Genomic DNA, 13,021 nt, shown 5'->3' with positions numbered 1-13,021 from the left:
AACTTCCTGTTTCAAAATTAAATATGTCAACACAGAAACTAAATTTGCATTTGCTGTCTTTATTTTGGCTCAATAATCCGGCTGATTTGTCCACATCTCTGGGTGTGTGTCAGCGATCTCACTCCTCTGACAGGTTTATCTGCCTCGACTCTCTTCTCCACTTTCTGCATGATGAACGTCCCTGAGCTTCGTCACCATGGCAGAGCCGTTGCCTTGGAGAGAGTCAATTCTTCTCCTCTTTTGTGATCATCTTCCTGTCGGAGGATAAGTGAAAGGAAAGTCAGTGTTGACAGAAGGACTCGTCTCATATATGCAGGGCTGGTCCTCCTGAAGCGCATGTTTCTCACACACACATTCATTTGTGTATTTAGTCACATAATCACACTTTTCTGTGTTCATGTATGGCTAAATGAGATTCCTTTCATTCATCTTTACTTCTCATTAACTGACACTCTTTGACTGTTTGTTTGTATTGTTTTTTAGGTTTTGTTTTGGCGGGGTGGCACATAAGTCAGAAGATAAAATACAAATATTTTTAAATTTTAAATTATCTGTTCTGTCAAAAAATAATAAGTACTGATATAGTAGAACTATTGTATAATATTTTAATTATTATATAGAAATATGAAATAATTTTTCTAAATTTGCTGTTCTTTATATATATACAGATCTGCAGCACACACGGACTAGATCTGCTAATCCTGCTGCTGTTTATTTTTGCTGCTGATTGTTGATGATGATGATGATGATTTTTGCTGCTGATTATTGCTGCTGCATATAAAGATGATAATTTTTGCTGCTGCTGTTGATTATTGATGCTGATTATTGATGATGATGAGGATTATTGCTGCTGATTATTGATGAGGATGAGGATTATTGCTGCTGCTGTTGATTATTGCTGCTGATTATTGCTGTTGATTATTGGTGCTGATTATTGATGAGGATGAGGATTATTGCTGCTGCTGTTGATTATTGCTGCTGATTATTGATGAGGATGAGGATTATTGCTGCTGCTGTTGATTATTGCTGCTGATTATTGATGAGGATGAGGATTATTGCTGCTGCTGTTGATTATTGCTTCTGATTATTGCTGCTGCTGATAAAGATGATAATTTTTGCTCCTGCTGTTGATTATTGATGCTGATTATTGATGAGGATGAGGATTATTGCTGCTGCTGTTGATTATTGATGCTGATTATTGATGAGGATGAGGATTATTGCTGCTGCTGTTGATTATTGATGCTGATTATGGATGATGATGAGGATGAGGATTATTGCTGCTGATTATTGATGAGGATGAGGATTATTGCTGCTGCTGTTGATTATTGATGCTGCTGTTGATTATTGCTGCTGATTATTGATGAGGATGAGGATTATTGCTGCTGCTGTTGATTATTGCTGCTGATTATTGATGAGGATGAGGATTATTGCTGCTGCTGTTGATTATTGCTGCTGATTATTGCTGCTGCTGATAAAGATGATAATTTTTGCTCCTGCTGTTGATTATTGATGCTGATTATTGATGAGGATGAGGATTATTGCTGCTGCTGTTGATTATTGATGCTGATTATTGATGATGATGCTGATTATTGCTGCTGCTGTTTATTATTGATGCTGATTATTGATGATGATGATGTTTGTTGCTGCTTTTGCTGCTGCTGTTGATTATTGATGCTGATGATGATTATTGATGCTTTTGCTGCTGTTGATGATGATTATTGATGATGATGCTAAATATTGATGCTGTTGATTATTGCTGCTGCTGCTGATGATGATTATTAATGCTTTTGCTGCTGTTGATGATTATTGCTGCTGCTGATGATTACTAATGCTGATGCTGCAGAGCAAGTATGGTCTTGCTACTGCTAACGGATACTCAGACACGATGCTGTGAGCATGTAAGATCTGCTGCTGCTGTATAAATAGACATTCATTGTAAAACTGGAAGAACTGGAAGAGAGGGCTACTCTCTGAGAGAACAAAGGAAATTAACATATTTTGAACTCACTCTTGTAGCATCTCCAAGTCTCACCTCAGAATCATCCTAATCTACATGTCTTCCCCACTTCCCCCACTCCTTCTCCCCCATGCTGAGATCACCAAGAATCTATGGTTTAATGTGAATAATTATCACAGTATTACACGTGTATGGTATCATCTGAAATGTCTCAGTGCGACTGGTACAAAGGTCTCATTCCCAAAGAAGTAAAACAAAAGGTAATAAAGTTTAGAGATAACTTGCACACAAAGGAGGGTGGGTCTTCCAGGCAAATGGCCTCCTGCTCTCAAAAGGTGTACCGGTGGAGCTGTGGAGGGGTTCAGAGGAACTCTGATAGCCACTGCAGGACTAGCTCACAGCAAACAATGATCAGACTGTTTAAATGCTGAGCGAGCATCTCAGTGGCTGCAGGATCAGCAGAGGCCAATCAGCATGAGCCATACGGTAATGATGTGATTGCTTGCAGATTGCATGTAAAGGTCCAATCAGCCTGTGCCATCTAGAGATTCATGACATATATATATAGTATTTCTATATAGGCTTTCCTGGAGCTCAAACAGTAGAGCGTCGGCGCTTGCAACACCAAGGTCATGGGTTCGATTCCCAGGGAGAGCAAGTACTGATAAGAATGTACCTTGAAATGCAATGTAAGTTGCTTTGGATAAAAGCTTCTGCCAAATGCATAAATGTAAAATGTAATTAGTAGCAGAACCAATTATCAACAGCAGCAGCAATTATCAGCATATATATATATATATATATATATATATATATATATATATACAATTAGCTAATTTGCTACCAAGTACAAAACACCTGAGTATCTTCCTTTCTTTCTCTCTTTCTTTTATTTCTTTCTTTCAGTGTAACTCACAGCATGCATCTCTTGTGTTCTCAGTCTAGCGCTGCATCCGGATAAGATCCAGGTGGCCACAGGTCAGGTTGGGAAGGATCCGTATATCTGTGTGTGGGACTCTTACACACTGACGACGGTGTCCATCCTGAGAGACGTTCACACACACGGTGTGGCCTGTCTGGCCTTCGACGCCGACGGGCAGGTGAGGCAAAATACTCCTGAATACGTTCATATAACGACTCTCTGGAATACTTGATTCGGATTGGTCAGTTGCGGCAATGTCAAATATGTTTGTAGAATGAGACTAGGGCTGCACGATTAATCGCACTTAAACCGATTTGGCTTATTTTGACATCGCAAAGGCTGTGATTATCAGTTATGTGCAGCTTGTCAGTGAAGCACGGCTCAGTAAACGCGGCTCACTCTGAAAGCACTGCGAGTTTGAGTCACTTATAACAGCATTTGAAAAAGCAACACGTCAAACATGAGAAGCATTTATGAACCTCTTGTCCGATAAAAGACAACATTTAATAACATGCTTTTACTCCAAACTCACTTCATAACGAGAGTTGAGCTCCTCCTTCTGTGAGATGATGCGCTTCTCACACAGAATGAGGCAGTCGTGTGTTTATCAGTCATGTTTAATCAATCAAAACGTTTCAATCTGTTTATTCAGCTACAGATAATAGTATGGATTTCTTGTGCTGCGTCCCAATTCGCCTACTTATACTACGCCCTAAAAGTATGTACTCTTTTTGTGAAGAAAAAGTCCATACTTTTGAGTGTGTAGCAAAAAAGTGCAAGCTTTGGGACACACTACTTCGTCATCTTTAACGGACAGCTCTGTCGGTTAGTTACGTGCATCCTGTCACCGCAAACTGCCCTGTCAATCATCTTGTCACAGTTAAAATCTGTGAAATGACATTAGAAAGTAAATGAACATTTACTACCGATCAGCCGTTTTGCACTGACAAACTGTGCATAAAATAATCACAGCCTTTGCAGTTTCATTTCGATTAATCGTGCAGCCCTAAATGAGACCAACATAATCAGTGACCAGTTGAATATGAACATGCTTTTTGTCATATTTAGTAACAGCTTCTAACTGCTTATTTTCTCCTGTCATTTGTATTTGAATAATCAGCGTTTAGCTTCGGTGGGGCTTGATGCCAAAAACACAGTGTGCGTTTGGGACTGGAAAAAAGGGCGTGTCTTAGCCACCGCCACGGGACATTCTGATAGGGTAAGACACAACGGACCGATCTTCAGTGCCGACATCAGTCCAGCGTTTTATTTTATAATGCCAGACAGATCTAGTGCACAAAGTTTAAAAAACGCACTCGGTTCACACACGGTAGGACTGTTTCCATAGCAACAGATGCAACACCTCAGTGATGTGAAGGAATAACTGTTAAGAGAGTTATGAATAAGTTATTGTGTTATGTTACAATACAGACGAGCATTTCAATGCATGAACTGACAGATAGAGTATGTTTCCTAATCTGAAACACACACACACACACACACACACACACACATACAGGCTGAAGGCACAGCTGAGATGACAGAGCAGCTTAGTGAAGATCCACAGACACCAGAAAACTCCCTAAGGTGCCATTAAAACCCTGCAGCTCTGTGTGTGTGTGTGTGTGTGTGTGTGTGTGTGTGTGTGTGTGTGTGTGTGTGTGTGTGTGTGTGTGTGTGTGTGTGTGTGTGTGTGTGTGTGTGTGTGTGTGTGTGTGTGTGTGTGTGTGTCTTTTTCCAGCTCAACAACTGCACTGGCATGACTGCCAAAATCTAAACTGCCAATGGAATATAAAGCAATTTGTAATTTATATCTTTTGCATTTCACATTTATGCATTTGGCTGATGCTTTTATCCAAAGCCACTTACATTGCATTCAAAGTATACAGTATATCAGTTCATGCATTCCCTGGGAATCAAACACATGAAGCTCTACGGTTTGAGCAACACGAATGCTTTAAGGGATGTTTATTTGTAGAAAATGAATGCCAGTAATAAAGAAATTAGACTGTTTGAAAGATAAATGCATAGTTTATAGCTTGTATACATGCATTGTTCTTGTTGCATTTGTACATTAATCCTTTACATTTAAATGTATGCATTTGGCAGACGCTTTTATCCAAAGCAACTTGGATTGCATTCAATGTGTATAATTGATCAGACTATTTGGAAGATAATTGCAAAGGTTATTATTGAAAAATATTAGGAAAGAAGAAATATCATGTTGATTAAAAGGCGTCATGTATTGTTGTTATCATTCAATTAAATGGTTAAATTATTGGCTAATTAGCAAGCTTGGCTATAATTATTGCTCTTACTTATGGTTAGGGATTTTTCAAAAACGTCATGCAATACCTGGTGCATCATTATTTGTGTATTAATTCAATATTTACATTGCATTCAATTTATCAGAATAATAATGAAGGAATCAGACTATCTGAAAGAAAAATGCATAGTTTAAAATTAAGGAGCATTTGGCAAGCATTAGCAAGCATCACTGTAATTATTGCTCATGCTTATGGTTAAGGATTTTTTTTTTTTAAACATCACGCAATACCTAGTACATGTTTGTTTGTGCATTAATTTATGATTATTCTGTGTAATCGGGTTTGGTGCTAGATGTTGTGGAGGTGTTGACGTGTTTATTCCACCTGTTTGTGCTGCGGTTTCAGATCTTTGATATTTCCTGGGACCCGTTTGTTCTGCACAGGCTGGTGAGCTGCGGAGTCAAGCACATTAAAGTGAGTCAAACCCCTGAGACAAGTTCATTCCAACCCAAGATGATTCCTGCGCTGTCGGAAATAAATAAATGAGGCATCAGCGGAAAAGATGCCGTAATTTATTCGTTAGTTCCTTTGTTGTTTTTGTCTTTACTGCAGATGCAATGTTTTTCATAGACATAATAAAAATGCATTAACATACTGAAAAACTTAAGGAATAGTACTCTCAAAAGTGAAAATTCTGTCAAATTTAGTACTCTGCACTATATTTTAAAGAGTTAATATTGTGCACTTGGTGTTGTTTTTGGGCTCTACTAGAACAGGTTTTCCTGCTTGAATGTTATTTTCCTCATATTCTCCATTGTTGTGGCTTTTTCATGCTCAAACGGCAACATTACACACTAAAGACAGATTAACATGTAACGAAAGCATAATAGGTGCTCTTTAAGTCTTGATATGGTTAATAATATCAGGAGTTGTTTTTCAGAGGATCATTACTTTTTTGTCTCATAGTTTTGGACATTATGTGGCAATGCATTGACGCCAAAACGAGGGATTTTTGGAAAGACGGGGGACCTGCAAACTATCCTGTGCTTGGCGACAGCGAAAGATGAAGTGACGTATTCAGGAGCTCTCAACGGAGACATTTATGTGTGGAAAGGACTGAACCTGACACGAACCATACAGGCAGCGCACGGAGTGAGTGAAGCTCATCACACATCACACAACATCTCTCCCACCATATACACACCAGATGTCTGCTATATGATCGTTCACTGCGGTCAGATGGTCAATGGTCGTTTGTGTCCTGCACCTGCAACATTAGTGAAATCAGCAACATAAACAAAAGTGAAATCAGCAACATTAGCGAAATCAGTAACATTAGTGAAATCGGCAGCATAAACATTAGTGAATTCAGCAGCATAAACATTAGTGTTATCAGCAACATTAGTGTAATCAGCAACATTAGTGAATTCAGCAGCATAAACATTAGTGAAATCAGCAACATAAACATTAGTGTTATCAGCAACATTAGTGTAATCAGCAACATTAGTGAATTCAGCAGCATAAACATTAGTGTTATCAGCAACATTAGTGTAATCAGCAACATTAGTGAATTCAGCAGCATAAACATTAGTGTTATCAGCAACATTAGTGTAATCAGCAACATTAGTGAATTCAGCAGCATAAACATTAGTGTTATCAGCAACATTAGTGTAATCAGCAACATTAGTGAATTCAGCAGCATAAACATTAGTGAAATCAGCAGCATAAACATTAGTGAATTCAGCAGCATAAACATTAGTGTTATCAGCAACATTAGTGTAATCAGCAACATTAGTGAAATCAGCAACATTAGTGAAATCAACAACATTAGCGAAATCAGCAACATTAGTGTTATCAGCAACAGTAGTGTCATCAGCAACATTAGCGAAATCAGCAACATTAGTGTAATCAGCAACATTAGTGAAACCAGCAACAGTAGTGTAATCAGCATATTTAGTGTAATCAGCAACATTAGTGTAATCTGCAACATTAGTGAAATCAACAACATTAGTGAAACCAGCAACATTAGTGTAATCAGCAACATTAGTGTAATCAGCAACAGTAGTGTAATCAGCAACAGTAGTGTCATCAGCAACAGTAGTGTAATCAGCAACAGTAGTGGAATCAGCAACATTAGTGTAATCAGCAACATTAGTGTCATCAGCAACATTAGTGTCATCAGCAACATTAGTGTAATCAGCAACAGTAGTGTAATCAGCAACAGTAGTGTAATCAGCAACAGTAGTGTAATCAGCAACAGTAGTGTAATCAGCAACATTAGTGTAATCAGCAACAGTAGTGTAATCAGCAACATTAGTGTAATCAGCAACAGTAGTGTAATCAGCAACAGTAGTGTAATCAGCAACAGTAGTGTAATCAGCAACATTAGTGTAATCAGCAACATTAGTGTAATCAGCAACAGTAGTGTGATCAGCAACATTAGTGTGATCAGCAACAGTAGTGTGATCAGCAACATTAGTGTAATCAGCAACAGTAGTGTAATCAGCAACAGTAGTGTAATCAGCAACATTAGTGTAATCTGCAACATTAGTGAAATCAACAACATTAGCGAAATCAGCAACATTAGTGTAATCAGCAACAGTAGTGTAATCAGCAACATTAGTGTAATCCGCAACATTAGTGTAATCAGCAACATTAGTGAAACCAGCAACATTAGTGTAATCAGCAACATTAGTGTAATCAGCAACATTAGTGTAATCAGCAACATTAGTGAAACCAGCAACATTAGTGTCATCAGCAACAGTAGTGTAATCAGCAACAGTAGTGTAATCAGCAACAGTAGTGTAATCAGTGTAATCAGCAACATTAGTGTAATCAGCAACAGTAGTGTAATCAGCAACATTAGTGAAACCAGCAACAGTAGTGTAATCAGCAACATTAGTGTCATCAGCAACAGTAGTGTAATCAGCAACAGTAGTGTAATCAGCAACAGTAGTGTAATCAGCAACATTAGTGTGATCAGCAACATTAGTGTGATCAGCAACATTAGTGTGATCAGCATCAGCAACATTAGTGTAATCAGCAACATTAGTGTAATCAGCAACAGTAGTGTAATCAGCAACAGTAGTGTAATCAGCAACAGTAGTGTAATCAGCAACAGTAGTGTAATCAGCAACATTAGTGTGATCAGCAACATTAGTGTGATCAGCAACATTAGTGTGATCAGCATCAGCAACATTAGTGTAATCAGCAACATTAGTGTAATCAGCAACAGTAGTGTAATCAGCAACATTAGTGTAATCAGCAACATTAGTGTAATCAGCAACATTAGTGTAATCAGCAACAGTAGTGTAATCAGCAACAGTAGTGTCATCAGCAACAGTAGTGTAATCAGCAACAGTAGTGTAATCAGCAACAGTAGTGTAATCAGCAACATTAGTGTAATCAGCAACATTAGTGTCATCAGCAACAGTAGTGTAATCAGCAACAGTAGTGTAATCAGCAACAGTAGTGTAATCAGCAACAGTAGTGTAATCAGCAACAGTAGTGTAATCAGCAACATTAGTGTAATCAGCAACAGTAGTGTAATCAGCAACATTAGTGTCATCAGCAACAGTAGTGTAATCAGCAACAGTAGTGTAATCAGCAACAGTAGTGTAATCAGCAACAGTAGTGTAATCAGCAACATTAGTGTGATCAGCAACATTAGTGTGATCAGCATCAGCAACATTAGTGTAATCAGCAACATTAGTGTAATCAGCAACAGTAGTGTAATCAGCAACATTAGTGTAATCAGCAACATTAGTGTAATCAGCAACATTAGTGTAATCAGCAACATTAGTGTAATCAGCAACATTAGTGTAATCAGCAACAGTAGTGTAATCAGCAACATTAGTGTAATCAGCAACATTAGTGTAATCAGCAACATTAGTGTAATCAGCAACAGTAGTGTAATCAGCAACATTAGTGTAATCAGCAACAGTAGTGTAATCAGCAACATTAGTGTAATCAGCAACATTAGTGTAATCAGCAACAGTAGTGTAATCAGCAACAGTAGTGTAATCAGCAACAGTAGTGTAATCAGCAACAGTAGTGTAATCAGCAACAGTAGTGTAATCAGCAACATTAGTGTGATCAGCAACATTAGTGTGATCAGCAACATTAGTGTGATCAGCAACATTAGTGTAATCAGCAACAGTAGTGTAATCAGCAACATTAGTGTAATCAGCAACAGTAGTGTAATCAGCAACATTAGTGTAATCAGCAACATTAGTGTAATCAGCAACAGTAGTGTAATCAGCAACAGTAGTGTAATCAGCAACAGTAGTGTAATCAGCAACAGTAGTGTAATCAGCAACATTAGTGTGATCAGCAACATTAGTGTGATCAGCAACATTAGTGTGATCAGCAACATTAGTGTAATCAGCAACAGTAGTGTAATCAGCAACATTAGTGTAATCAGCAACATTAGTGTAATCAGCAACAGTAGTGTAATCAGCAACATTAGTGTCATCAGCAACAGTAGTGTAATCAGCAACAGTAGTGTAATCAGCAACAGTAGTGTAATCAGCAACAGTAGTGTAATCAGCAACATTAGTGTGATCAGCAACATTAGTGTGATCAGCAACATTAGTGTGATCAGCATCAGCAACATTAGTGTAATCAGCAACATTAGTGTAATCAGCAACAGTAGTGTAATCAGCAACATTAGTGTAATCAGCAACATTAGTGTAATCAGCAACATTAGTGTAATCAGCAACATTAGTGTAATCAGCAACATTAGTGTAATCAGCAACATTAGTGTAATCAGCAACATTAGTGTAATCAGCAACATTAGTGTAATCAGCAACATTAGTGTAATCAGCAACAGTAGTGTAATCAGCAACAGTAGTGTAATCAGCAACATTAGTGTAATCAGCAACATTAGTGTAATCAGCAACATTAGTGTAATCAGCAACATTAGTGTAATCAGCAACATTAGTGTAATCAGCAACAGTAGTGTAATCAGCAACAGTAGTGTAATCAGCAACAGTAGTGTAATCAGCAACATTAGTGTAATCAGCAACATTAGTGTAATCAGCAACATTAGTGTAATCAGCAACATTAGTGTAATCAGCAACAGTAGTGTAATCAGCAACAGTAGTGTAATCAGCAACAGTAGTGTGATCAGCAACATTAGTGTGATCAGCAACATTAGTGTGATCAGCAACATTAGTGTGATCAGCATCAGCAACATTAGTGTAATCAGCAACATTAGTGTAATCAGCAACAGTAGTGTAATCAGCAACATTAGTGTAATCAGCAACATTAGTGTAATCAGCAACATTAGTGTAATCAGCAACATTAGTGTAATCAGCAACATTAGTGTAATCAGCAACATTAGTGTAATCAGCAACATTAGTGTAATCAGCAACATTAGTGTAATCAGCAACAGTAGTGTAATCAGCAACATTAGTGTAATCAGCAACATTAGTGTAATCAGCAACAGTAGTGTAATCAGCAACAGTAGTGTAATCAGCAACATTAGTGTAATCAGCAACATTAGTGTAATCAGCAACATTAGTGTAATCAGCAACATTAGTGTAATCAGCAACAGTAGTGTAATCAGCAACAGTAGTGTAATCAGCAACAGTAGTGTAATCAGCAACAGTAGTGTGATCAGCAACATTAGTGTAATCAGCAACATTAGTGTAATCAGCAACAGTAGTGTAATCAGCAACATTAGTGTAATCAGCAACATTAGTGTAATCAGCAACATTAGTGTAATCAGCAACATTAGTGTAATCAGCAACATTAGTGTAATCAGCAACATTAGTGTAATCAGCAACATTAGTGTAATCAGCAACATTAGTGTAATCAGCAACATTAGTGTAATCAGCAACATTAGTGTAATCAGCAACATTAGTGTAATCAGCAACAGTAGTGTAATCAGCAACATTAGTGTAATCAGCAACATTAGTGTAATCAGCAACATTAGTGTAATCAGCAACATTAGTGTAATCAGCAACAGTAGTGTAATCAGCAACAGTAGTGTAATCAGCAACATTAGTGTAATCAGCAACATTAGTGTAATCAGCAACATTAGTGTAATCAGCAACATTAGTGTAATCAGCAACATTAGTGTAATCAGCAACAGTAGTGTAATCAGCAACAGTAGTGTAATCAGCAACCAGCAACATTAGTGTAATCAGCAACATTAGTGTAATCAGCAACATTAGTGTAATCAGCAACAGTAGTGTAATCAGCAACAGTAGTGTAATCAGCAACAGTAGTGTAATCAGCAACAGTAGTGTAATCAGCAACAGTAGTGTAATCAGCAACATTAGTGTAATCAGCAACATTAGTGTAATCAGCAACAGTAGTGTAATCAGCAACATTAGTGTAATCAGCAACATTAGTGTAATCAGCAACATTAGTGTAATCAGCAACATTAGTGTAATCAGCAACAGTAGTGTAATCAGCAACAGTAGTGTAATCAGCAACAGTAGTGTAATCAGCAACAGTAGTGACTGCAGCATCATGTGTCGACGGTTCAGACCTGTTTGCGAACTCTTCTTGTTTCTCAGGCTGGGATCTTCAGCATGCATTCGTGTGAAGAAGGCTTCGCCACCGGTGGGCGTGATGGATGTGTGAGGCTGTGGGATGTGGATTTCAAACCCATCACCAAGATCGACCTCAGGGAGGCGGAACAGGGCTATAAAGGTAAAAACGTCACGAACATATCATAGTTTTGAAGTAGTTTAAAGGATTTGTTAACTCCAGAATCTTCAAATGACTGCTATTTTAACAATTTAATTGATCTTTAATAAAAACATTTTTTTAACTGTTTTCTTTCATTTTTGACAAATTGCTGCACATCAGACAGAGGTTTACTGTTTAACAACTGTGATATTCCTTAAAAAAATTGTTTTCATAAAGGGTATTATTATTATTATTAGTTAAACCAAACTTTTAATTTGATGGGTTGTTGTAATATTCTGTGGTTTAATATTCACACATTCACCCTATACTTTTGATCTACTTATTAAAATTTGGCCAAATTCCATGACATTCGGCATTATTCAGTAAATCATGTTTTTATGACTGGATTCTGCGATTCCGTTTGTGTGAATCATGGGGTTTCATGCAACGAACCACAAATGCTTCTTCCATAATTGACCATTTTTCAAGGAAATTGCATTCAGTGATCTAGATAACAAATACAATATCTGATCAATAAAGCAGACGGTTTTAAACAGGAAGAGATTGATTTGACTCCGTATGGGAAAGCCAGTGTATAAGGGATCCAGTCGCCATGGAAACATCGCCTGCGCTTATACGGCCCGAGTGACAGTGTTTTCAGCGGATGTAAGTCTTGTAGTAATGAAGCCGTCACCGGTTTCAGAACACTGTCAGATAATTGGGTGGGATGACAAACGATCAGGTCTGGTCAGTCTGAAACCCAAATCTCAGCAGATTTAACAAACCTCGCCGGATGCTTCCTGCAGGAGAGAACATTTCTTTATATGCTTATACTAGACAGCAATAAAGTTTAGAGTCTGAGAGAAAAGCAGCCCAGTAATCTCTCATCCGACAATCCCAGCCTGAGATCTCCCACATTCTTCATTTGATATATTTCTATACTCTCACTAGACGAGGACTATTGACTCGTTTGGGTTGAACATAACAGACGTCCAGTATAGACATAGTTCTCCCACAGTGTGAATCAAAGGCAGACGATCCACACTGAGTTTGTTTATTTGATGTTTTGCCGGCTTGTCCAATTTAGAGTTTCGATACGGCATGTTTTTGAGTTATTCAGCCGTATCGCTTGATTTTTGGGGGTTTTACACTCCGTTAACGAGCCAATTAAATTCTGCCCTGCTGAAAACACCTTTGAGTGTGAAGCTTGTATTTTCTGCTTCTATTAATGTA

General features: G+C 37.9%; 1 protein-coding gene across 2 annotated transcripts in view; it reads left to right on the top strand.

The window, feature by feature from the left end:
• Positions 1 to 13,021, top strand: part of eml6 (EMAP like 6) — a 108,326-nt gene that overhangs the window by 23,332 nt on the left and 71,973 nt on the right. For both annotated transcript variants that reach the window (XM_056243031.1, XM_056243030.1), the window contains exons 2-6: positions 2,898 to 3,057; positions 4,000 to 4,098; positions 5,552 to 5,620; positions 6,113 to 6,298; positions 11,674 to 11,809. In XM_056243031.1, the coding sequence (XP_056099006.1) occupies positions 2,898 to 3,057; positions 4,000 to 4,098; positions 5,552 to 5,620; positions 6,113 to 6,298; positions 11,674 to 11,809 (650 nt within the window). The remainder of the gene's footprint in view (positions 1 to 2,897; positions 3,058 to 3,999; positions 4,099 to 5,551; positions 5,621 to 6,112; positions 6,299 to 11,673; positions 11,810 to 13,021) is intronic.

This window comes from Rhinichthys klamathensis, unplaced genomic scaffold (assembly GCF_029890125.1).
Source record: "Rhinichthys klamathensis goyatoka isolate OS25496 unplaced genomic scaffold, OSU_Roscu_1.1 h1tg000769l_1, whole genome shotgun sequence".
Classification (NCBI taxonomy): Eukaryota; Metazoa; Chordata; class Actinopteri; order Cypriniformes; family Leuciscidae; genus Rhinichthys; species Rhinichthys klamathensis.
The sequence above is the reverse complement of the archived record's forward strand: the minus strand, read 5'-3'. Positions and strand labels throughout refer to the sequence as shown.